General features: G+C 45.8%; 1 protein-coding gene across 1 annotated transcript; it reads right to left on the reverse strand.

Annotated features, from left to right (window-relative positions):
* On the reverse strand, positions 1 to 25,757 carry NPDC1 (neural proliferation, differentiation and control, 1). Its single transcript, XM_015426493.1, has 9 exons — positions 25,712 to 25,757; positions 19,174 to 19,314; positions 12,017 to 12,112; positions 11,374 to 11,544; positions 10,408 to 10,474; positions 8,528 to 8,612; positions 7,123 to 7,202; positions 5,068 to 5,164; positions 1 to 1,042 (listed from the first exon to the last, which is right to left on the reverse strand). The coding sequence occupies exons 1-9, from the start codon at positions 25,755 to 25,757 to the stop codon at positions 965 to 967; spliced, it is 861 nt and encodes a 286-aa protein (XP_015281979.1). The 3' UTR covers positions 1 to 964.
* Between the last annotated feature and the right edge of the window lie 1,095 nt (positions 25,758 to 26,852).

Genomic DNA, 26,852 nt, shown 5'->3' on the forward strand with positions numbered 1-26,852 from the left:
AACAGCATTCAAAAACTAGTACAGCAGCATTGGAGTCTCAGAAATTCTAACACCCAATCAGATAATGTATAGAGAAATGGCCACTCTGTGATTGGGTGGGAATGAGGGAAATGATTAGTGGTAAACATCCATTTGTCTTTTAAAATTCATGGTACTTTTCTGTTGATGTTTTTGTTGAATTCACATTCTATAGTGATTTGCATTTTTGCTGTCTTATATTTTTATATCATGTATTTTTCTATTACAGAATTGCCTCCCCTCTAAAATGGGCTTTGTGGTGGTCTCCCAACCCAGGGCTTGTTGGCAGAACACAGGAGGGAAGCCATTTGGTACAAAAAGCTGCAGGTTCTCCTTCCCCTTCAAGCTACTGCCTGAAAGGTTATAATAACGTGGGGAAAGACACACAGGTTATGAGCCTAGGCAGCAGCAAGCTAACATGTGGAACCTGCAACAGATGGATCAGCAAGACTGAAAGTAACTCAGGGGGGGGAAGCCTTGGATTTGAAATATTTTGATTTCTGCAGTTTCCATCCTTTTACACAAAAGGTTGATAGGGAATGGATCTCTTGGTTTTTGCAGCAATGCCCAGTGAGACATGGGGTTTTCCAAAGACTACGGAAAACTAGGAAAGCAAGGGGCCATGTCCTTGTCCCCCCCCCCCCAAAAAGCAAGCCAATCAGAGATCACAAATGCATTAATTGTCCAGGTGCCATCTGAACAGCGAGAGGCAGCGGATCGAGCAGACGGCATGGAGGCGATAGCAAACAAGAGCTGGTGAGTGAAGCAAGCCCCCCCGCAAGCCAACAACACTTGTTCATTCGACAGATTCACTGCAAGGAGGGGTTCTAACAGTCGGGCATCTGGGCATGTTGCAACGGGCGCTCTCTTTATGAGGTCTGTGGTTTGGGAACGTTCCTACGCGGAGTGCTTGGCGCACAGAGTCCACAGCATGTTCGGCCGGAGGTCAGGGGTGCAGCTTGGGGGGTGAAGGATGCAAGGAGGAGTCATCAAAGAGTGGGTTTTTCACCTCCATCTCACCAGTCTGCAGCAATTTCTGGAAAACAGAAAGATTGTAGGGAAAGAGAGAAGACGGAGGTGATTACAATATTGCCAAAGGAAGTTTGCAACTGCATCCCACCGTCCTATTAACCAAACAGTTAACCGTTTTGCAATCCTGCTTTTCAACAGACACGCAACCTTACAACACTGAAATGCAGAAGAAACGGATTTTAAAAAGCAATTTGACAATCAGTAAGCGCATTCCCAAGTGTATAATAAAAGAAATAATGAAGCCGTTTCAGCTTCCTCTAACCAAAATATCTGCCAAAGACTCTCTGCTTTTCTCCTAGTAAATCAGCTGCACTTGGCATATTCCCTTTGAGGGAGGGAATGCCACAGTCCAGGGGCCATCCTTGGAAAGGCCCTGTTTTTAGCAATAGCCTGTTAAATCTCTGACAGCAGTAACTCCGGATCTCTTCAAACACCTTCTGTTCATCATTTCATGAGGAATGGAAAATATATGGGAGAAGACACTCAGATCTTCCAGACACAGATGAAATTGAGTTTCAAGGTTAACAGCAGATCAGCAGCTGGAATTCTGACACAGGAGCTAGGTGCTTATCAGTACAGCTCTATTAATACTGGAACAAGATGGTCCCTTGGCCAGCACTAGATAAGAACCGAGGTGTCAGTTGGAAAATAGTTCCAGCTGGGTAGCCGTGTTACGGCCCTGACCTGGATGGCCCAGGTTAGTCCAATTTCATCAGTTCTCAGAAACTAAGCAGGGTCTGGTTAAATACGTGGATGGGAGACTACGAAAGAAGTCCAGGGTCCATACAGAGAGGCAGGCAATGGCAAACTGCCTCTCTGTTTGTTTCTTGCCTTGCAACCCTGACGAGGTCGCCAGAAGTTGCCTGCGACTTGACGGCCCTTTCCATCACATTCGTCTGTTGCAGTGAAAGAAAACAGGAGCTCAAAAGCCCTTTAAAATCCAGCAAAACAGATTCCACCGTAAGCTTTTGTAAGTCAGAACATGACTCTGAATCTTGAAAGCTGAAGTGGGAATATATTTTGCTGGAAGATGCCTTTGGGCTCCCATCGTCTGAAATTTCTGATTCCTGAATAATTGCTCCCATCTTGTTCTCAAAGATGACACAGAGCAACTCAGACAATTGCCTGTATCAAGTTAGGCTGGTGTTCATGTACACTTTCAGGTGACACAGAATTCTACTTTGGCCTGTGGGGTTCTGCGAAACCTCAGCATGGTAATGGACACTGGCAAACCTCAGAGCTTATTGAATCACACGTGCAGATGAAAAGCTCACAGTCAATTATGTGAACTGCTGGAACAGAATTGTATCCTGAGGTGTCACCAGGACTTAAAAAACAACAACAACAACCTGTGCAATCATGTCATATACCCTGAAAAAGAAAAATCCTGTGCCTCCTGAAACCTTGCTGCTGAAATTCCAAACACTGAACAGATACAATGGGAAGGACCCACTGACTCACCCCCCACCCCCCACTGGAAGCTTTGGCTCCTGAATCATTTACTTATGGGTCATCCAGTAGTTTGGCAGGGAGAAAAAGCATGGCTTGGAGGGATGGTTTGGAAGAAAGCCACCAACTTCAGACACAAAACTTTTAAATAACAACACTATATCTGTCTGCCCACGTTCATTCTGTGTGCTTCTGTATCAAAGTTTCTATTCTGTTTTGCAATAAGTATTTAAGTATTGCTGGATGTGAGCCGACTTGATTTGCTGATCTTGTTTTGGTTTTTGGTTTTTTAAAAATACAGTTACATGCTAAATGTTTACTGGCAATTGTCTCAGGGCTTTCCCCCCCGTTACGAACATAGTTTCATTTAATTAATTTTTTAGATTTTTATTGAATACTGTAAAGATAGGGATAGGGATAGGGAATAGGAAAGGGGGGGAAAGGGTTCAGAAAAAAAGAAAGTGCTTACAATTACTTCTACAGACACTATTACATTACATTAATAATTCTACTTATACAATCAGGTAATTCTTTATATTAACTCTAATCACTTAAGCCCATACATTTCTTGATATCTGCAAAAAACCATATTATTGATTTTACATCATAAAAGCATTCTATAACTTCTTTTTAAAAAGTATACAATCTTATTACCTTTTTAATACATTTTAATAAAACATTCCAGTTATTTAACCATGTTTAAATTGTATGAATTTTATATCTATGGATTCTCATATTCAAACCTCTTAATCATTTACTACAGAACTAATCCTTACTCATACAATGATGGATCCTTAATGTCCTACTGCTTCATTTAGTAATTGTTTTGGTAAACGTTCTACTTGGTGAAATTTGCAAGAAAGCTCCTGGACATGATCCTGTAAAAGGCATAAATTGTGCTGTATTGGAAGTGTAGCTGTGTTAAAAATGTCCTTTAATGTTTCCATTATCACTTGCAAGGTAGTCATTTTTCCCACGAAGCAACTTAGCTAGATAGCTGAGCCCACAAAGTTTGTTTAGACTAAGCCAGAGAATCCCCACTTTTCAATTTGCAACCAGTTAGATCAATAAGGGATACGGCAGTCAAAAATCTTCTAAGAATTGTAGTCCCTTTTGAATGTCAATTCCTTTAGTTTGAGAGCTGCTTCCAGATCAGGGGAGGGGGGAACAGTTCCCCCTCTCCCTATTATTTTTCTAATCCTTTTTACAGTCTGGTTAACTTCTTCAGCTCTAGTTCCGCAGGCATTTCATGAAAAAAAAGAGAACTTAGTTGCAGAATATCTTCTTATAGTTTACGTAGAAAATCACTTGATATAGAAGAATGCATAGTTTCAGTTCTTAAAAGTCCAGTAGTCACAACTTAGTGCTAAAATGGCGATTGCATTGGCTGGGGCTTCAGGGCAAAAAGGAGACTCCAAATCAAAGCCGCCGCCAAGATCTGGCTCCCTGTCATGCCCACTGCTTCAGGTATCCCTCTCCTGGGATACCCCTAGGAATCAAAAAAAACCAGACTCCCCAAATCTGCATAATAGGGGTGGCCGCTGGAGCAGAGCTCCGCGGCTCCCTCCGATCTTGTTGCACCAAAATCAGAAGCTCCTTCATAGTTTTTATTTTGATGTTAAATGAAGTTGTATACCAAAATCTGGCTAGCTGGCTTGGCAAAGGGCCAGGAGTGGGGGATCAACAGCCTTTTAATGGACTTATAAGGGTGTGATGAGGACTCCCTTCTATAATGGGCCCCAGAACAATTATTATAGGGATGACCCCTTCTAAAACAATATACTCTCGACACCCAAACAAGCAATAGCTAGGTAGAGAAAATGGGGCTTATTTGGTAGGAGTAAGAGAAGCCCAGTGACATTTAGCACAGTTAACTGGTTCACACTGCCCAGGAACTGAGATCAGCCAGCGTTGCCCTACAGCAAAAGCCTGTGATGTCAGAGGCCAGGTCTATGAGCACTTGCGACAGGGTCTTCTTGGCTGCAGCACCCGAACTGTGGAACTCCCTCCCCCTGGAGGTATGTATGATCTCCTTCTCTGTTTTGTTTGCTAGTTCTTGATGCATTTGATAGACCTATTGAGATTCTGCTTCTCTTTGTCTTCCACTATGGCAGAGGGATTTCATTATCTTTTGTCAACCTGTACTGAGAACTTCATGAAAAATTTAAAATAAAAAGTAAAAACAAAAGTCAGCCTTTCTCAGAAAGGACATTAAAAAAACCCACTGCCTAAAAGACCTCAGTGGTGAAAAAGCATCCAGACAGCTGCTGTGATGTTTTCAAGACAATTGTCGCCTCAATTTTCGTCTCTTTGCTGCTTTTGAATGATCCAAAACAGTGTGGTGTAATCTGCCACTTCTGGAATTATGCTGGCAGCTGCTTAATTTATTTGACTTTGGCTATTGGTTTTAGCCTGATGGTATTTTTTTGTGGTAATCTGCTTTTGACAGCACCTTGGAGCAGAAGGGCAAGGTAATAAGTCCTCATCATCAAAGCAAGCAAGGTCAAAACCAGAATGCGAATGAAAGAACATTCAAGGCAGAACGGCCACTCTTGCCAAAGTACTTACAGGAGCAAGCCCCGGGCACTCGTATACTGTGAAGTCTCCATCTTCATTTTCCTCATCGGATGATGCAGATTCTGGCAGTTTGGGCTCTTCTTTATGCCTACAGGTGGAAAAATTCCTAGATCAGGAGTGGCCAAACTGGGTCTTTCACACATATTGTGCGGCTCCCGGCAGGGCGGCTGGGGAAGCGAAGCGATCAGTCTTCCCTTCCCCAGCCAGAAGGCTTGAGTTGGGGGGGAAGCAGAGAAAGAAAGCAACTTGAACTTTAAATGTGTTATCAAGCCGCCCCCCCAGCGGCTTGGAGAAGGCATTTGTCTCTTTCAATCCCTTCTCCAAGCCAAGCCGGCTGTCTTGGGGTGTAAGGGGGCAGGGGTTGGAGAACACATTTAAAGTTACAGTTGCTTTCATTCCACCTCTCCCTCCTGCCTGCCCTTCCTCCCCATTTATTTGCTTTCTTTCCACCTCTCTCTCTTTCTCGCTGTTTTCCCCTTCCTCCCTCCCTACCCCCTCCCTCTTTCCACCTCTTTCTTTCTTTTCACCTTTCTTTCTTTCTTCCCCCATTTCTTTCTCTTTTTCACTCTCTTTTCCTTCCTCCGCCTCCCTAATCTATTTGCTTTCCACCTTTCTTTCTCTTTTTCTCTCTTTCTCCCTTCCTTCCCCCTCCCTCCCTCATCTATTTGCTTTCTTTGTTTCTCAATCTCTTTCTTTCTACCTCTCTCTCTCCTTCTCTCTCTCTTAGACAAATAGATATAATTAGCAAGCAAATAAATATCATTGGACAAATAAATATCATTATTAATATCTGGAGGGGAAGGAGTTTGTAAGCCGCTCTGAGACCCCTTTGGGTAGTGAAGGGTGGGGTATAAATCTAATCTCTTCTCTCTTCTCTTTTACCACTTTTGCTTTTATTTTTGGCAGTCTCATTTACTTTAAATAAAAAGCAAATTTACATATTTTCCAATAAAAATGTATGTGTAATATTCATGTCTTGCGGCTCCCAAGCATCTGATGTTTATTCTGTGTGGCTCTTACACTAAGCAAGTTTGGCCACCCCTGTCCTAGATGGTAGCAGGGACCATGAGAACCAACCATTTTCTACAGGTGCTTCTGTAGTGACATCACACTGTGGGGGATTCGGCTGCATTTTTTACTTATTTGTTTGTTTGTTTTATTTAATTTGTATCCCACCCTCCCCGCCAAGGCAGGCTCAGGGCGGCTTACAATTCAAGCCTGGGAGATTTGGGGTTGGAACCTGTGAAGGGGGGAATTTGGGGAACAATTCCACCTAAAATCTATGGTATCCCACAGAGTCTGCCATCTGAAGCTGCTGTTTTCTCCAGGGGAACTGATCTGTATAATCCAGTGGTGGCGAACCTATGGCACAGGTGCCAGAGGTGGCACTCCGAGCCCTCTCTGTGGGCACGCGTGCCATCGCCCCAGCCAGGCCCAGACCATCATTAAAGTGTCGAATTCTCTGCCAGATAATTTTAAGTAAATGAAAGCATTTGGGATTGCTTTCCTTACTTTGTTTGGATCATCTTAAGTTAATGTATGAGTTGGTTTTTCTAAAGTAAAACCTCAGCATTCAGGTTAAATTGCCGTGTTGGCACTTCGCGATAAATGAGTGGGTTTTGGGTCGCAGTTTGGGCAATCGGTCTCTAAAAGGTTCGCCATCACTGGTATAATCTGTAGATCTGTTGTAGTTCTGGGAAAACTCCAGGCCCCATCAGGAGATTGGCAACTCTAGAGGAATATGAGCTAAGCATCACACAGCCTAAACTTCCAGAACTGAACCTCATCATTGGCCATGAATTCACTACCATCATAAGCAGGGATGTTGCTTTATCCGTTGCGTCTCTGTGGTGCAAACCACGATTTGAAAACTGGAAAGGCAACCATGCTCTAAATACTGGAAGCTTAAATATGCACTGCACAAGGACATCTCTATCATTACACTATTTACAGGAAAGCAGCAAACCTTCCAGGGCTGAAGGAAACCCAGACAGTCGAGTCCTGTACACTCAAAACTAAAAAGAAGTGGAAGAGTGAGCTACTCACTTCTCCATGGAGAGCATTTGTTGCTTCTGGTGTTGGTAGTGGTACATCTGAGCACTCTGCGCCAACTTTTTGTCTCCTGGCTGGGAAAAGAAGAACACAAAACATGTGCATGCAGTTGCGTGATGAAAACTGTAGTTTCATGTTGAAAGTCAAAGGAAGAATATCCACAACATTGTTTCCCAAAAGCTTTTCTTAAAATTGGACACTCCTTTCACTCTTCCATTCAAAAAGCTTTAACATGTACAAGAAAGGGATGCAGGCTATGGCTCAGAGGTACAGCACCTGTTTTGCATGCAAAAGGTTCCGAGTTAAACCCCTGGCATCGCAAACTAGGGTTGCCAACATCCAGGCGGTGACTGGAGATCTACTGGGATTACAACTGTTCTCCAGACGACAGAGACCAGTTCCCCTGGAGAAAATGGCTGCTTTGGAAGGTGGACTTTATAGCAGTATACCCAACTGAAGCCCCTCCCCTCCCCAAATCCTGCCCTCCTCAGGCTCCATCCCAAAATCTCCAGGTATTTCCCAATCCAGAGCTGGCAACCCTATCACAACCTGAACTCAGATGTTGGAAAGTCCTACTTCTGCCTGAGAACCTGGAGAGCCACGGCCAGTAAGAACAGATAATACTGAGCTAGGTGGACTGGGGGCTCAAGTCTGTGTAAGACAGGTACAGACTTTACAACAGTGCTCAAGAATAGTTACCACCAGTTCTTTGAGGAGTGAACACCCCCCCCCAGTGTTTCTGCAGGAGCTGAAAGTGCTTCCTGCCACACCCAGAGCAGTGACTCATCCAGACACACATCATGCATGCCTCTTCCAAGTACCAGTAATTCCGCTGCACTGGGAATGACTGAGGGTCAAACTACACAATACAGTTTTTAACAAGTTCGGTCCGTCTTCCCTGGACCCATCTTCCTTTCCCTGAAGCCAGAGAGCAGCTGTGGGCACTGTCATTTCTAAAAGCCTGCAGGAAACCAGTTTAGCTTTGGACTGTGGTAAGGCAGAGGAGGTGCTCCTATCTTCCCCTTGCGCTATTTTCCCCAAGCCTGGGGGGGGGGGAGTTTTTTGCCTCATTTTGGAGCTGGAACCCAGAGATGATTTCTTAAGGTCCTACTATGTTGTCTGGCCCTGAATCACTCAAGCAGAGAGAGACTGGGGAGAAGGTAGAGCTAGAGCCATGGATCCTGCAGAGAGTCCCGGGGTGGGAGGGATATCTTGCTATGGGGAGCCTTTACTTAATTTTCCTTTATTATTGCAGCACTCCAGGGTCCTCTCGAGGCAATCAGTTTGAAATTGTCAAGGGGAAAATAGCATTTCATTTTCAAACAGAGAAGCACATTAAGTTTAGCACCTCAGCGGAAAGATTAAAAAAAAAATAAGATGCACAAGTCGGAGGGCATACCGAGATCTTATCGTATGACAGAGGCCCTGGTAGACTGTGAGCCGGGTAGTCCACTTTCTGTGCAAGCTGTATTTCCTTTTGCAGCCTGAGGAGAAGAAAATAACGTCACCTTTAGCCCAGCATCCTGTTGCCAACAATGGCCAGAGAGAGGCCTCCAGGAAGTCCTCCAGCAGGGCAGGAGGCCAACAGCCTCCCCCCCTCCTGCTCCTCCTCCCTCACAGTCAGAAACAAACTGCCTCTCACCATGGAAATCCCATTTTTATGGCTTCAAGGCAAGGTAGGTGAATTCTAGCAGACACATCCCTATAAAGCCAGTTCTCTTTACAGTATTTGCTAATGGGGAAGAGAGTGAGAGACGCAGTAGACGCAGGACTGGGATAAGAGCAGCTGCCCCTTGGCATCCATTTTCTCATCCGTGAACTGGAATTTTAGTGGCTTTCACCACGAGGCTGTTGCGAGGGCCAGCAAGGAGGAGACCAACACTCTATAAATGACTTTTTAAAGAGAACTGAGATTTATGTTTTCACAGACCCAATTTAGTTGCCCTGAACACTAACGGACTGTAATGTATTCAGAAGCTGCCATGAATGCATTAAGATGTATGTGAAACATTTCATAGGGAAGCAATGTTAAGCTTCGTCTTGGGCAGGGATTCAAGCCCAAGGCAAATGTGTCCAATCACGTTCAAGCAAGCTGTAAGCGGGAACAAAGGTGATTGGCTCTTATATGCTCAATCGTATTGGTTGTTATGTGTATAGTAGGCGTGGCTATATTAGCTGGGAAATGTTTAAATACCGAGCAGCTACTATGGACAAGCTGTTCGGGCTATCAGATGTTGTACCGTGTTGGAGAAGTGTTCGTGTTGAAGATTAAACTTGAGTTTTTGCTGAAATCACTCTCTGACTATTTGTTAAGCGCTGGACTTAACACAGACCCTTCTCAGTATGCGCATCATCACACACTCCATAGGGAGCCCTCAGTGCTGCTGAGAGCCAATTCATCAATTCCCCGTTTAAGCGAATCAGAAACAAACGGCAACCCCCCCAAAAAAAATGACTCACCCGCGGTTGCGTCTGATCACGCAGTGGCGGGCTGCCCCCACAGCTTCAAAGGACTATGTGGTCGCGCAAATCAGAGCTCTCTCAGCCCCACCTACTTCACAGCGTGTCTGCTGTGGGGAGAGGAAGGGAAGGCGATTTGTAAGCCGCTCTGCTACCTTCGGGTACCGAAGAGCAGGGTATAAAACCAACTCTTCTTCTACTCTTCTATCGAACAGTCCAAGCAAGGAGCTCCACAACAAAGGGTCAGGTTGCCAGGTCCTCCCTTCTGTCTAGCAGAAGGTCCTTTCTGGGATCTTTTACCATGCACACTTTGCACACTCAGTGTGATGATGTCACCTGGAAGTGACGTCATCACACTGGGGACACTGGGGGTGTCATTCTAGTTTTTGGGCAAAACTCTATGGTTTTTTGCCTTCAAAACCATAGAGTTTGCCTAAAAACTAGAATGCCACCTCCAATGTCCCTGACAAAATGACGTCACTTCTGGGTGACGTCATCACATTTGGGGTGTCTCCCAGCAACATCCCTGTTTGGGGGTGGATCTTCCCCCAGTCTGAGCCCTCAAAAGCGGGGGAACCCTTGCTGGGAACTGGAGGCTGGCAACTCTAACAAAGGGGCAGCCAATGGTGCTGCTTTCATGGTGTGGCAATGCATGCATCTTGACACCACATCTGAGGAACTGAGTTCCAGGCCCAAGCCTCTTTACTGCTTAGGCCCCTAATGCTACCAGTCCTGCTGAGGATTCTTGGGAAAGGTTCTGCAGGATGTCAAAGGCACAGCCACTGGAACCAGGATAAGAAACATCTCCTGGAAGCTTACCTGCACCAGCAAACGGCTGCCACAATCAGAGCAGAGATCCCTGCAATGGTGCACACTATTATCATACCTAGAGAGGACCCAAGAGACAGGGAAAGAAAGAGAGGGACAAAAACATTAGCAGCAGTGTATTGTCACAGTGATCCAGGTGCATCACAGTCAGGATTGGAATTGCCAGCTGATGGATTGAAATGTTGGGTTATCAGAAACATTTCTAGCCTGTGTGCATGTCTAGGACAAGTTGCAATACGGTGCAATAAAAGCAAGGCAGAATATGCTAAGAGAGTGAGTAGCTCAGTTTGCTTAAGTTGGATGATTGAAATTATAGTGTTCAGTTTTCCATGATGTGGACTCTATTATTTTTAATCACAGATTCCCCCCCCCCCAAAAAAGGGCCACACATCAATTAAATTTAAAAGGTAACAGAACACAGGACACAGATATATTTGCCAGGGTTGCCAGGTCCCTTTGTCAATCTGGCAGGGGGATTTGAGGGGTGTTCCAGGGGTGGGCGGGGACGTCGTGCAATGCGATGACACCACCCAGAAGTGATGTCATCGCATCAGTGACACAAACGGCGATATTCTCGATTTTGAGTGAAACTCTATGGTAAATTCGCCCTGAAATCATAGAGTTTTGCCTAAAAACCAGAGTGTCCTAACATGATGACATCACTTCTGGGTGGGGTTTCCCCTACTGGCCAGCTCCTCCACAGTGGGGAGAAGCCCCTGAAAGCAGGTGATTTCCCACTCAGACCTGGGGGCTGGCAAACCTACACAGGTAAGCTGTTATATAGAGCAGTAAACCATAGAATGCCAGAGAGAGAGGATGAAGAGGCCTTCATCGTAGCCTCCAGAAACACTTTCAGAGTCCCCATCATCCCAGGAAGATGTTGGCAACAGAATCGAGGTTCCCCCTCTCCTCCCAATGGCCTCCACGATGGATCATCCAGTTGCATCAATCCCTTACCAAGGATAAGCGCATCATTTGAAAACATGTGCAAAGACTCCACTGGAGAGCTCTTCACAGCCTCTGTGGAAGAGGGAGGGTGAGGCGTTGCAGGTCCTGCCCGGCTCTTCTGCGAGGACTTGGCCATCACTGCAAGAACTATGGGATGTTTACCTGCAGAGGTTGGAGTTTCTGTAGAAGATAAGTTACATCACAAGGGAGAGAACAAAGGGGGGCATTAATAGGTAGAATATTTCCGCCCACTATACTTTTATGCAGGAGAAGTTACAACCCGAACGACGAGAGGCCAATATTAAGCAATGAGTCAGAAATGGTCCAGGATAATGATAGAACGGATGAGCGGCCTTGCTGAAGCTAACCAGGCCTGGGTTTAGCCAGCAGCAGGATACGAGATTTCCTGGAAGCCTGGAAATGAGTTCCATGACAGAAGAAACCTTTATGCAGAGGGTCCTGGGTTCAATTCCCAGTTAAAAGGAGCAGGTGGTAGGTGATGTCAAAGACCTCTGCTTCAGACCGTGGAGAGCCACCACCAGACTGAGTAGACAATACTGACCTCAATGGACCAACGGTCTGATTCAGTATAAGGCAATTTCATGCATTCAAAAAGGAAGAATATCCAGTCCCAGGGCAGTGTCCAGCTTACCATCCTGACTGTGGCGCAAATGGACAGCATCTTGTCTGGATAGCATATCAGCTAGGAAATCAATTTCTTCCTCTGAGTTGGGAAAAGAAGATCGCCCTGGAAAGGAGGGGAAAATCCAAGCAAGGATTACCAACTTACATTTATACATCTTAAACTTAAACCTACTGTGCACATTTGTGAACTGATTCTTTGCAACAGGTTCAGGAAGAGAGAAAATAAGTGCTTCACCCAAGGCATATTAACGTACACAGTTTGCTGCCACAAGAGGAGGGGAATGACAACATCTAATCCCCTTTTGTAGCCATCTCAGCTCAGACAAATGATCCATCCACAGCCGTTAGCACTGACAGCCAGGGGTCATTTCGTAGAAAAAGAGATGCAGGCGCTCATTAGCATAACTCATTTGCATAACTCATTCGCATATGCCACACACCCCTGACATCACCGGAAGTGTGTCAGAAGGCAACAGCCACCGCTCAGGCTCCACTGGACTGTTTTGGATTGCTAGCTATGGGGGGGGGGGGGTCTGTCCTCCCAGGGGGACTTACATTTATACATCTTAAACTTAAACCTACTGTGCACATTTGTGAACTGATTCTTTGCAACAGGTTCAGGAAGAGAGAAAATAAGTGCTTCACCCAAGGCATATTAACGTACACCGTTTGCTGCCACAAGAGGAGGGGAATGACAACATCTAATCCCCTTTTGTAGCCATCTCAGCTCAAGACAAATGGTCCATCCACAGCCGTTAGCACTGACAGCTAAACAAAACCTCCATGTTCAGAGGCAGTATCCCTCTGAAAGACAGTTGCTGGAAACAGGAAAGGGTCACTGCCTCCATGTGTTGCTTGTCGTCTTTGTGGAGATATCGTTGTTGGCCACTACTGGACACAGGATGGTGAACTAGGTGAACTTTGGTCTTAACCAGCAAGTCTCTTTTTAGGTTTTCTTATGGTAGCTACTAGGAACAGCAGAGGCAATGGACCATGTGGCATGCAAGTCTCCCTCTGTTCATTATGATGTGCTTGCCACACACACACAAAAAGTGTACACGCTCATGACTGTCCATGAGCAAATTCATGCCTGGATTGAAAAACATGGGCCTCAACAAGAATATATTGCCACCCCATTTCACTGCACCTCTTCATTTCAGTCTAGTCATACCACAGCCATGTCTAAAGGCAATGCCTTGGCAGTGTCTAATTCCACAGGGAGCAAAAGCAAGCAGAGCTAGGAGATACCATTAAGGATAGCATCTGATGCTGCTATCCAAAGCAATCTGTCTGACTGAGAGTAGACCCTGAAGTCTGCAACATGATCCAACTTGCGCTCCACTTCATGGTGCCAAAAATATTACTCTTGCAGAAGACAGATACTTTTTGAACCATGATACACCCATGCGGACAAGGGTTTTGCAGCCACAAATGCAGAAGTCACATGCCCACTGTTGAGTTAACTCAGGGTACATGACCATCTGTATTGACCCCATCCTGTCAGAGAGAAGAAGGGAAACGAATAGGGTTGTCAGCCTACAGGTGGGGCCTGGAGATCTCCGGCTTTTACAACTGATCTCCAGCTGACAGAGATCAGCTCCCCTGGAGAAAACGGCTGCTTTGAAGGGTGGACTCTATGGCATTGTACCATGCTGAGGGCCCTCCCCTCCCCAAACCCCGCCCTCTCCCAGATCCATCCCCAAAGTCTCCAGGTATTTTCCAACCCAGAGCTAGCAACCCTAGAAACGAATGTTTGGAGAGCACATGGAACAAGACAGACTCTTCAGTCATTAAGACTTCCATTCTGAGCATCCTTAGCAACCAGAAATACTAACACATGGATTGCTTCCACACTGGGATTTTTCCACACATGGAAACTAGGAAGCCCCTGCATTAAAGGGGAATATCCGCATGAAGGCATGCTCATTCCAATCTGTGGGCTTCCCCCTTCAAACCAGATCAAAAATAAACCCTCATTGAGCCTGTTTGATATGGAACTTCCTGGTGGCTGGGGGGGGGGGGCATCCACCTGGAGGCTCCAAGTCCAGAAAGGGAGATGCAGCTAAGCTCAGTTTTCCAGATGGCAGGGGTCAGCTTGCTGTGGGGTGCCGTTCTCGCCCTCCTTTTAGTTGCTTAAAGGGCACTGTCCCTTTTCAAGCCCAGTCATGCTGTACCCTTACAGAGTCGCTGGGCTGAGAAAGGGATGGTTTCTAAGCTGCAGGGGAGTCCCCCAGGACAATTGCCATCACACACTGTGCATTTGCACACATGCGACAGTGGAAGGGGGGGGCAGGAGCAAGAGGTGAGGGTAGCAGCTGGTGAGGAATGCGCTTGAGACCCCGTTCTCACCACCACCCCTTGCTTCTGCCTCCATGCCAGCAGTGCATTTTTACACTGTACAGATGCAACTGTGGTCAGGTGTTTGTCTCTTTTCTAAAAATGGAGCATATAGTGAGAAAGTCCTTGAGCTTTTGTGCAGCCCTTGTGTAAGCCTCTGTTTAAATGTACACCACCACCTTTCGTAAAGGTTGGTTGCTATAGAAATCTCGTCCTCCCCCCCCCCCCATGTCTAATTTAGTTAGAAACACTGAATGGCTATTGGGAGCCTTGCCTGAGGAACTGAGCTACCTGGGATGCGCCCCGGAGTGATGGATTGCTAAGCTGTCCTGGCACCAGGGGGCAGGGAGACAGACCGGGCAAGAGCCAAGCAGTGTTGTGAACAGCATCTGCTTCAAAGTGGCAGAACTTTCTTTCAGAACTTAGTTACGGAGAGGAAAAGGTACACTTGTACCAAACCCAGGAAGGGAGTTTCAAAGTCAGCTCCACTGCTCTGAAGGTGATATGTCGCATCCTGACCCTAAGTTTGCATCTCATTTATTCAGGTTAGCTTTTTCAAGGGAGATGAATAAATTGGTGTTATCCCATCTATGTCTTGAGGGGGATAAAAGGTTTTAAGACAGGCTTAATATGTATCCAGGTTCCACCTTGACAGCTCTTTTCAATGACAGGGATCAGCCCCCAGAACAGATAATAGTGGTGGTATCTATAGCTATCTATGGTATCTATAGCCTAAGCCAGTACAAGATCCAGTCTGAAGGTATGAGTACAACCGTTTGACTGGTTGAAATAGGTTTGGTCAGTTGTCAAAGAATTATTATTGCTTTAAAAATATTTAGCCATTTAATACAAGAAAAAATGATACTTTTAATTCGACAGGTTTGATGTTTATGCTCTTGAACCATTCCTGTGAAACAACAAAATTAAGCCTCAAAAAAGCCATAATCAATTATTAGATTCAAGTGGGTAGCCACGTTGGTCGGAAGCAAACTTGATAGTCTGTTGTTATAACCTTTAACCATCTGAGGTAAATTTTCTCTGACGTAAAGTTTCTCCTTGCTAATAAATGGATGCTATTTTAAACACACTCACCTCTGCTTTGTGAATCCAGAAGCAGGTACTTGAGTACCCTATTCTTGACTTGCAAGCAAAGGAGAGCATCACAAGTATACTGCTATAGCAATATATGTACTATTGATTTTTTAAAAGCCAAATATCCCATTGGCAGAAGGAGCAGGGATGGGGAGGAAACAGGAGTAGACATGAAAGTCCAAAAATCCATACCTTCCCCTACATATGGTGACCAAACCCACTTTGAGCATGATCTTTCAGGAAAGATCATACCAAGGGAGGGTTTTTTTTGAGGAAAAAAATCAATGCAGCAGGGAAAAACCTGGAAGGTGGGTTATACAAGGACATGCACAAGCAGGAATTCACTGCATTTGGGGTGCAACACAGAGCAAAGCCTCCCATTAGCCAGGCTGTTGCTTGCAAGGTCTCATAACCAGAGCACACCATCCAGTTTTCTTTAGGGCGCATGAATGTTTCCAAGCATAATTCTTCTAAAACCACAGTAAATATTTCATGACCTTGTCAGCATTTTATGATGTGGAACACAGAAACCGTTTTCAATAATGCAACGTACACTGCGACGCAAAACACAGTCCAGACTTCCCTTCTCTCGCAGTGCTGCTCTTGGCTTTGCAAAGAAACAAGACTTTGCCCACTGAAGAGCTTTATTTTTATTTATTTTTTGTATTTTTGCATTTGTCTGTGTGTGTGCCCCTGCCTGGAAGTCATGGCAACCTCTGGTGACCCTACTGGGGCATGGAGGACGTTCAGAGAAGTAGCTTGAAAGCCTGCCGCTGCCTCCTGACCAGTGTTCCCTCTAAGCTGAGCTAGTGTGAGCCAGTTCACAGTTTTTTAGCCTCCGGCTCACACATTTTTGTCTTGGTTCAGGAAGGAGGGCTCCAGGGCAAACTAATTTACACAGTAGCCAAATCGCTCGCTCACAACCTTAATGCCAATAGCTCACAAAGTAGAATTTTTGCTCACAAGACTCCACAGCTTAGAGGGAACATTGCTCCTGACCCTGGTATTCTCTGGAGGTCTCCCATCCAAATACTTGCCAGGGTCGGCCCTGCTTAGCTTCTGAGATCTGATGACATCAGGCTTGCCCAGGCTGTCCAGGTCAGTCCCACCAAAGAGCTTTAGAAGCAAACTGACCACCAATGAATCCAGAATTTAATGTGCTTTAGCCCTTTGTAGCCCTCTTCTTCACCACAACAGGCAGCAACCAAAAAAACCCTGCCCCGCATTATCGTAGAGCTTATATGTTAGCTCGCTTTAATGCATTACCTTCTGAGGTACCGTATGGGAGATTTCAGAAAATCCCGTACTCTAACAGGCTCTGTGATTGTGGACTGCACGATGCAGAAAGCCTTGGACACGTTTTCTTGTATTGTAGTTATCACCTTAATATTTGATCCTTACTTATTATACCTTGGCTGTGAGATCAAGAAGGGCAACCTGACAAAGGCAAAATTCTTTTTCTATTATCCACTCAAAATCCAGCGATTACTGAAACTGTGGCCAAATTTTTACATCTTGCATCTAAAAGGTGAGAAATGTACCTGAATGCCGTGGTTAACGAATGATGGCTGTTATTTGGGTGTTGTTGTGCCAATAAAGGTAAGTTTAACTAAAAAAAAAACCCCAACAGTAGAGCAGCTCCCACTACCATATTAAAAAGCAACTCAAGCAACAAATCTGAGCCAGCCCTTCATTTCAGAAGATCTTTTCAAGACCAGTTTATAGCTTGTGGTAAGTAATAAAAGAAAGATGGTGTCCCTGAGCATGCACAAAGGGATGCCTCTCCCACTCAGCTGGGCCTTGGAGGGAGGATTCCGGGGCTAGGAGTTTTTTCATGGACATTTTAACATTCTAGTGAAGCCTATAAACCTGCCTCACATCCTTCATTTAAAAAAAAAAATCTCACGCTTGTTCCAAGGAGATCGCGGCAGAGTAGATGGCTCTGTAAGCTAGGTTAGGCTGTAAACTGTAAGCTAGGTTAGGCTCTGTAAGCTAGGTTAGACTGCCATCCACTGTACATCATTCCCAAGATGGAGATTAGAACCCAGACTCCAGTTCCAACTCAGATCACAGAGGGGCCATGGCTCAGTGGTGGAGCACATGCCTGGCATGCAGAAGGTCCCAGGTTCAATCCCCGGCATCTCCAGTTTAAAAGGATCTGGCAATAGGTGATGTGAAAGACCTCTGCCAGAGACCCTGGAGAGCTGATGCCAGTCCAAGGAGATGATACTGACCCTGATGGACCAAGGATCTCACTCAGTACAAGGCAGCTTCTTGCATTCATGCATGGATTCATCTAGCTCAGTAATGATCTGTGCCGCCTGGCAGTGATTCTCCGGACTTCCCCAGCACCAGCCACCCTTTCACCAGACATTGAAGGACTTTCTGCATGCAAAGGAAGTGCCTGGGCACCAAGCCCTGGATCCAGATGAATGTGTCACAGTCTAGGAACAGAGATAGGCCCAATACACTTCAGGGTATTGAAGAAAGGGAAGGCCGCCCACTATAGAGAATCGTGCAGAATGGCTGAAAAGCAGCTCAAATGCCAATCCCTTCACTGAGCTCTTATATAAGCCGCCCATCTGTCATTAAGAGTATCGCTTTCTATAAAGAGACGATCAAAAACGCCAAAGCACGTACTTCCTGTCACATTCCTCCTCATACCATGTTACCGATTCACAAGGAAACCATGCTCTCTTTCAAGACAGCCAGTAACAGTACCCGGATGTGCCCCACATTACAGGCATATTCACATGGCCAGATGTGTTCTTTGCATTCTGTGGAGGCAACATTAAGCCACCCACCCATCTCCAGAATGTTTTACTGCACTAGGCTAGACTGAGTGAGCAGCCCTGAAGTCCATGCTTTTCACTAGAAGTGCTGAAATTCAAAGCAGTTGATAGGCAGGCATAACAAGGAGTTACTAAGGGCAAAATTACTACTAAGGGCAAAAATCCAGGAACTTCAGAGTGACCATGACAAATGTCTCCATGGGAACCCCCTCAGGCTCATCCAGTTTCTCTGCTGGGGCCAAATGCAGTCCTGGAAGGGGGCAGTTTTAACAGAGAAAATGAAGAAAGGGGGAGAGTTAACCCCTACAGTGCCATGGCCCTGGTCCACACCAGCCACAATCCCCTGCAACAGCTTTTGAGGGCTAACACACACTCTAGGAAATACAATTACAGTTCATTTTTAGCCCAAAGATGGTATTCCAAGAATCTGACATCTCCCACCCAGTCTGCAATGCTTTGATCAAATCCACCCTACCTACTTGTGAAACACATTTCTATACCTTTCTGATGCTATTGCAACATACATGATGTATTCATGCCACTTTCTGCATCCTTGCAACTGTGCTACCAGGCCATCTAATTTGGTATTCTTGCAATATCTATCTTTTCCTGTGCCCTAGTAGCTAACCACGTTTGGCACCAAGATGTAGAAGCGGCTTGCAATTCTCTTGAGGCAGCACCTCATTAAGCAAAATATCCATGACTAACCCCCCCCCAAGATACAGTACAATTTGAGCATGCACCTGCACCTGTGCGCACAAGCATGCACACACACTGGTCTGTGGGGTACCTGTCTGCGAAATGAAGAAAAAAACAACAGCTAATACTGAGAGCATACACAGAACCTGAATTTAGAATCAGGCACAAAATTCCTGAAAAGAATGCTTCCTTTGGGACCCCAAAAAGCAAACAGTGAAGTGTTTCAGCCCTCACCCCTACCTACCTTTAGCCGCGTGTGCCTCCGAGACACATCTGCCATAGCCATCTTCCACAAACCGAGGGAGACAAGGTCCACAGGTGTGGGATCCGGGAGGGCACAATGCCCGCCTCTTCAGCGTGCAATCCAAGCTCCGAGGACACGAGTCTGTTAGGAACAAGAAGAGAAGAATGCATTGGAGGAGTGTGTGTAAAAATCCAAATTCCAATGCCTTCTGCCTCGCCAGCAGAGACAGGATTGGCTTCCAAGTCAGCAGATCAAATCAAATCCTCACTATAGGTATTTCAAATACCAATTAGGTAATTATTATTTGGATGTGGAATTGTATAGTACAGCCTGACCTCAACAAATCTCAGAAGTTAAGCAGGGTTGGTTCTTGGATAGAAGACCACCAAGGAACACTGCAGAGGCAGGCTATGGCAATCGCTTGCCTTGAAAACTCTATGGGGTTGCCATTCAGTCAGCTGTGACTTGAGGGCCCTTTACATGCACACTATTATTATCTAGATATTCACAACCTGTTTTCTCCCCTTTGGGGATCCAAAGCAGCTTACAACGTCGGTCTCTCCTCTGTTTCATCCTCACAACAACCCTGTGAGGCAGGTTTGAGTAAAAGACTGGCCCAAGGTCACCCAGTAAACTGCAGTCCCCACATGGGGTCTCACGGGGTGCCTGAGATCCTGGTATGGCTCTGTGACCACTACCTCATGCTGAGTCTCAAATCACACTCCACTGAATTCATGATAGAATGCTCTTTTCCTTTCCTTTAAAGAACATAAGAGACACTAGTGTTGGATCAGGCCAAAGGCCCATCCAGTCCAACACTCTGTATCACACAGTGGCCAGAAATACCAGTGCCATCAGGAGGTCCACCAGTGGGGCCAGGACATTAGAAACCCTCCCACTGTTGACCCCCCCCCAAGCACCAAGAAGACAGAGCATCACTTGCCCCAGACTGAGAGTTTCTATCTATACCTTGTGGCTAATAGCCACTGATGGACCTCTGCTCCATGTGCTTATCTAATTCCCTTTTGAAACCGTCCATGCTTGTAGCTGCCACCACTTCCTGTGGCAGTGAATTCCATGTGTTAATCACTCTTTGGGTGAAGAAGTACTTCCTTTTATCCGACTACTCAGCAATTTCATGGAGTGCCCACGAGTTCTTGTATTGTGAGAAAGGGAGAAAAGTACCTCTTTCTCTACCTGCTCTTATCCCCTTAGAAGCTCATTGATTCACAGATCTTGAGCAGCAGAAGATACTTGTATCTTCTTTTTTTTTGATGCAAGGGCTAAAAGGACTGAGACAACTTCTTCAGTTGCTAGAGAGTAAACTTAGGATCCTAATCGCTGAGCAAAAAAGCCAGGGTTTCCAGAGTGTAGGAGGGTGGCTTGATTAAAGGCTTAATACAGTGATCCCTTATATTCTCAAAGAGCCTGCATTGAAGCCAGGCATGGAAGGATGTATCTAACCTATCAGGGCCACAAGAGCAGATTCTGTCAAAATAAGGCCTATTCAAAAATCTCCCCTGTAAAACCATTGTAGGTATAATATTCAATCTTGCAAACAAAAAAGCTCTACAGCAGGGGTATCAAACATGCAGCCCAGGGGATGGATGAGGCCCCCGGAGGGCTTCTATCAGGCCTGCAGCGGAACTGGCCATCTCCTGCTTCCAGTTCTGCTGCTGCTGCTGCTGCATCATAGTTTGCTTCGCCAGACTCTCTTAATCACTCAGCCATTTCATGTTTTAACCTGGGCCCTAGACTCAGAACTCTGAGCATGAGATTTCTGTGGTGAATGTCAATAAATCAAAAGTAGGTTTGCAGTTTACAGATACACACCTGAACAGCATACTCAAGATTGCAACAGCACAGACATTTTGATGCAATAATTCAGAGCAAGAGGTGTCAGTTATCAGACACTGTTAAATAAACAAAATATTGCAAGAGTGCTAATGTTTTAAGCATGTTTTTATTTAAGTAAAAAAAATCTTTGTGTTTCTGTCCTTTATAACGCCGCTCCCTGGTATTACATTTTACTACACCAGTTTGGTGTAGTGGTTAAGTGCACGGACTCTAATTTGGGAGAACCGGGTTTGATTCCCCACTCCTCCACTTGCACCTGGCTGGATGACCTTGGGCAAGCCGTAGCTCTGATAAGAGCTGTTCTTGAAAAAGGGCCGTTACTGTCAAGAGCTCTCTCAGCCCCACCTACCTCACAGGGTGTCTGTTGAGGGGAGGGGAAGGGGAAGGGAAAGGAGTTTGTAAGCTGCTCTGAGACTGGGTAGTGAAGGGCGGGGTATAAATCCAATCTCTTCTTCTTCTCTTCTTATGACACATATGGCCCAGCCCAACAAGGTCTCATTTATGTCAGTTCCAGTCCTCTTGAGCTGTGGTGGCTCAAGTGGTTAAGACGCTGAAGCTGCAGGCTGTGGAAGGTCGGTAGTTCAGCGGTTCGAGATCCGAGTGTGCCACATGACGGAGTGAGCTCCCGTCTCTAGTTCCAGCTCCTGCCAACCTAGCAGTTCGAAAGCAAGAAATTGCAAGTCGATAAATAGGTACCACTTCAGTGGGAAGGTAACAGCGTTCTGTGCGCGTTGGTGTTTAGTCATGCCGGCCACATGACCACGGAAACGTCTTCGGACAGCGCTGGCTCTTCGGCTTTGAAACGGAGATGAGCACCGCAACCCTAGAGTCGGATTCGACTGGCTTTCAAGCAAGGGAACCTTTACCTTTACCTTTTACCAGCCCTCATAACAAATGAGTTTGACACCCCTGCTCTACAGTAACGTGGGATGCTAAGATAATACATATCGGGGGAACAGAATGCACCAGTAATAGACAGGAACTAAAAAATAAGGCCAAGGCCGATGGCACAAAATCAGGTAAAATTATATTTTATTACTCAGTTAAAATTCCCAAAAATTCCCTATGTGTTTCACCAACAGGATTCATGAGGGGAATCTGTCTTGCAGTAGTTCTTCAAAAACTAGTATAAGGTCAGTATAAGAGTATAAGGCCAGTCCTTCTGATGGCAGTTTTCCCCACCCACAGTGCTGAGCTACTGTGGCCACTATCCTATCTGTCAAATGCCTCCAGAAGGGAGCAGGTACCCAAAGCAAGCCTCCTTCCACATATCTCATGGCTAAGAATTCTAATGCTAAAGGTGAGCAAATCTTCACGATTTATTTTATATCATCGAAAATTTTGTGGGTTTTTAGTCTTTGCTTTGTGCTTTTGGTTCTGTAGACCAGCTGGCATTGCATACGCATACACAATTTAGATGTGCACGGTACATAATTTATACGCAAAGTGCTGATTTGCCAATGCAGAAAGTTGTAAAATGCATACATTTTCCGGGGGAGGGGGGGAGTCAGTGCAAAGAAGCAAAATGGTGCAAAAATAAAGAATCACAGTATTGATTCAAACAACAGTGAAGCAAAACTGAAACCCGGATCTGCAGGGAAGAGAAACCCGGAATCCTCTCTACTGTACACCAAAATGTTCTGCAAACTCGGTGAGCTGTGCTGAGAAGCAATTCATAGGAAGCAGAAGTTCGCCCCCATCCTTGTTCTTTCCCGGAACTGGTTGCTTCTTGGCAGGTGGTTCCCCCCCCCCCCAATTAGTTCTCATTAGATAAACAAGCTCATTTTGATGATGCCTGGCCTAGCAGCCGGCAGGATTTAATCTGATGAGCTTTGCTCATAATATTATTCCACATGCCACCGGGATGGGAGGAAAAGGGGACCGGAGGGAGTGCTCTCTTAAATGCTTTCCAGGAAGAATGTTAGAGAGCTGAAGGGGAGGTTTTTGAAGGGTTCCATTACTTCCAGACCCTGATAATTTGCTAATTCAGAGAAATAAAAGGAGCCGGTTTAAACAGAGACAAGAAGCAATGAGGGGAGAGGCTGCAGAGGCCATTCCACACAGGGACAACAGTGTTGCAGAAGAATGTGAGCTCTTGAAGGGCAGCTTTGGATAGAGAAAAGCAAGCCATGGGAAAGTGGCAGATGGAGATCCCCCTAACAAGGGCAGAGATAGAACAGGGGAAGTGGTTTGGGTGGCTTGCCCCCAAAAGCCTGCTCCCCCCCCAACTGCCTGCCTCCGTCATCTGAACCCCACGGGAGTCTTGCACAGGGTGCCGAGTTCACGAGGGCAGCTGCACCACAATGCCAGGTTGTTGCACTAGTGGGACATCCCTGAGTTCTCTCCCCCATCTGAGTGGCACTAAATCTCATGAAAAAGCTTGCGCTGAGTGACCCCAGACGTCTCATGGCTCTTCACAAGGTATACATGGAACGATGCCACTTTGCATGAACGGGAAACTGGGACTGTGTCATTTTCTTGGCTCACACTCTAAAGCCTTCCAGTTTCAAAAGTGAATAATTTAAGCTTAATCCACACAACGCAATTTAGCTAAATTCTCCGGGGTACAATATAGGATGCTTTCGGAGTGGAACACAACCAGCTCAGACTCTGTGGGCACAGCTACGCCGCAGATGCACATCACTTTAAAAACAGGAGCTGTCATGGCTTCTCCTCAGAGACTCCTGGGAACTGTAGTTCTGGTGAAGGTACTAAGTGTCAGGAGAGACGAAAGAACCAGATATATATATTTCCAAAGTCTCCCTGGAGAGGTGGCATTACTGTTAAACCAAGTCTAAAGTTATGCCATTTTCACACACTGGAGAGTCAATGCGGTGTAGTGGTTCAAATGTCAGAATATGACTTGAGACTCCTGGTCTCAGCAATGAAGCTTGATGGGACAGTCGCTCCTCCTGGCCTAACCTTCCTCATAGGGTTGTCAGGAGCATACAAGGGAAGAGACTGTGATGGATGGATAGCTCCGTGTGGCAGCGACCCCAGGCTGTCCACGGAAGGAGCCCTTGCTCTGTTGACTGGCTGAGTTCATTTCTAGCCATATTCTTCCACAGCTCATGCTTGGCTATCTGGTTCTAGCTGAGACGGCCACAAAAAGAAGAGGTAATTGGCTTTGCAGGAGGAAAACTGGAATACAAATTGCACCACATATGCACCTAGGGGTGGGAAACCGGCCATCAGGGGAGAGACAGGAAACGTTATGGCCGAGAGTTTCTGGCAGGTACAGAAGTGACTCAGAAGGCAATGGTCCAGAGTTCCTCTCGGACAAGTCAGGAAGAGAAGGAAAGCCTGCACTGCATCCTCCTGATAGATCAAGAGGCCCCATCTGGAACAGAGATGCAAGGTTTCCAGAAATTTTAAAGCCCCCCCCGGGGGGGGGACAGAAGAGATAGGAAAAAAGTAAAATATATGCAATATTTTAAGAACAAAGCCCTGGTCCTGCCTTTAAAAAAAAACAAAAAACACCACTCTGTGTGTATGGGCGTGCTTGTGAGCCTGGAAGCCATAGTGACTTCTGGCAATCCCAAGTGGGGCTAGGACATTTCAGAGAGGTGGCTCTGTGTCCCAGCCCTGGTATTCGTTGGAGGTCACCCTTCCAAGTACTTGCCAGGGTTGGCCCTGCTTAGCTTGCAGGATCTGACAAGATCAAGTTTTCCTGGGCTATCCAGGTCAGGGTACCTTGGTCCTGCCTTAATTCCACCCCTACCTGGGTTCAGGTTCTAAACAACTATCCCCCCCCCCCAAGCAAGCTAAGTAGATTTTTAGCAGCCCAATTAAGGTTCTAATAAGGTAATCAATAGCCATTTGCACATTCTTCTTTTGCAATTAGTACAATAATCACACTACCATTTATAAAGCAATTAAACTTGTATCCTACATTACTGGCTAACAATGCTGGAAATTAGTTTGTAAGGGAAAAGAGGTCTCTTTTATCTTTGTAAACACCAAACCTTCATAGCCTGGGTGGGTTTTTTGTGTGTTTTTAAAGGGTTAGACACATTAATGAAGACTGTTCTACTAAGAATGATTAGCTGTGATCAATGTTCCCTCTAAGCTGAATTAGTGTGAGCTAGCTCACGGTTTTTTAGCCTCTGGCTCACACATTTTTGTCTTAGCTCAGGAAGGATGACTCCAGAGCAAACTAATATATGCAGTAGCCAAATTGCTCACTTACAGCTTTAATGTCAGTAGCTCACAAAGCACATTTTTTTTCTCACAAGACTCCACAGCTTAGAGGGAGCGCTGGCTGTGATAGCTAAACGGAACCTCCATTTTCAGAGACAGTCTACCTCTGACTAGACGAGGTGTTGTTGTTTTAAGATTAAGGGCCCACAAGAAAGAGTCACAGGCAGCTGCCTGATACTGAATCAGACCATTGGTCGATCAAAGTCCATGCTGTCCACTCAGACTGGCAGTAGCTCTCAGGGTCTCAGGCAGAAGTCTTTCGAATCACCTACTACTGGACGCTATTTATCAGAAGATTGGCACCCATATCAGAAGATGACAGGGATTGAACCTGGGACCTTCTGTACACAAAGCAGATGTTCTGCCACTGAGCCATGGCATTTGATTTGATTCCTGAACAGTGCCTGGACAACAGTGTGTGTTTTTACAGATGATGACAACAACCAGATGCTGCTGACAAACATTGAATAATGTCTATCACTTGCATACTCTGCATGTGAACTTTCTAGGGGCATCTGGCTGGCCATAGTGGGCAAAGGGACGCTGGATTCAGTGTATCTTTGGTCTGAACAAGCAGGACAAAGTTCTTCAGCAGAACTGGTTTGCACTTTCTCAGCCTCTCTCCTTATGAAGGTGCCCTATACCAAGTCTTGCCTTTGGTCCTTGTACTCCATTACGATCTCCTGTGACTGGCTGTAGCTCTCCAAGGTCTCAGGCAGAGGTCTATGTTCTTATAAGGTCTGAGTTCTTATAACTGGAGCTGCTGCTGCCGGGGATTGAACCAGGGACCTTCTGCAAGCAAAATCGGGGGGCTCTACCTTCTCCATCACACACACCCATTTCCACTGTTTGTTTTCTAAGCAGTATCAGAAGGAATGGATGCAGACGGGACCAGGTAAGGACACTTCATCGAGATAGCCAGAAGCAGAGGATTAAATGGATCCTCCATGTTTAGTGGTAGTATAACTCAGAATACCATTTGCTGGAGGCAACAACAGGGAATAGTTTTGGCTTCTGTGCCCTTTCTGGTGAACTTCCTGTGAGCCTCCAGCTAGCCACTGTGGAAACAAGATGCTGAGTAAGCTCAAGTCTTCTAGTCTTTGCTCCACCCTGGCTGCAAATGGCCAGATAGAACAGCTGACTTTGGTTACTCCCAGGGCTTTTTTGTAGAGAAAGCCCAGCAGGAACTCATTAGCATAATAGGCCACACCCAACAACAGAAACGCATTAGCATATTAGGCCACACCCCTGACAGAGCAGCTCATTAGCCTATTAGGCCACCCCCCACATTACCAGAAGTGTGGTCATTCAGCCACACCCACCTTTTGCTTCTTATTCTGTTTACCTTGTTTGTTGTCAAAACCCAGGGCTTTTTTTGTAGCAGGAACCCTTTGCATCTTAGGCCACACACCCCTAATGTAGCCAATCCTAATGAGTTTTTGCTGTTGGGTGTGGCCTATTATGCTAATGAGTTCCTGCTGGGCGTGGCCAACTTGGGAGCCAGCCAGAACTCCGTTCCTGTGCGTTCCTGCCCAAAAATAGCCCTGGCTAATACTAGAGAGAACAGCAAAGAGCCCAACTAACTTTAAAAGGCTCAAAGATGGAGACTAGGTGGTTAGCAA

Source organism: Gekko japonicus, unplaced genomic scaffold (assembly GCF_001447785.1).
Source record: "Gekko japonicus isolate JY-2015 unplaced genomic scaffold, Gekko_japonicus_V1.1 scaffold1195, whole genome shotgun sequence".
Classification (NCBI taxonomy): Eukaryota; Metazoa; Chordata; class Lepidosauria; order Squamata; family Gekkonidae; genus Gekko; species Gekko japonicus.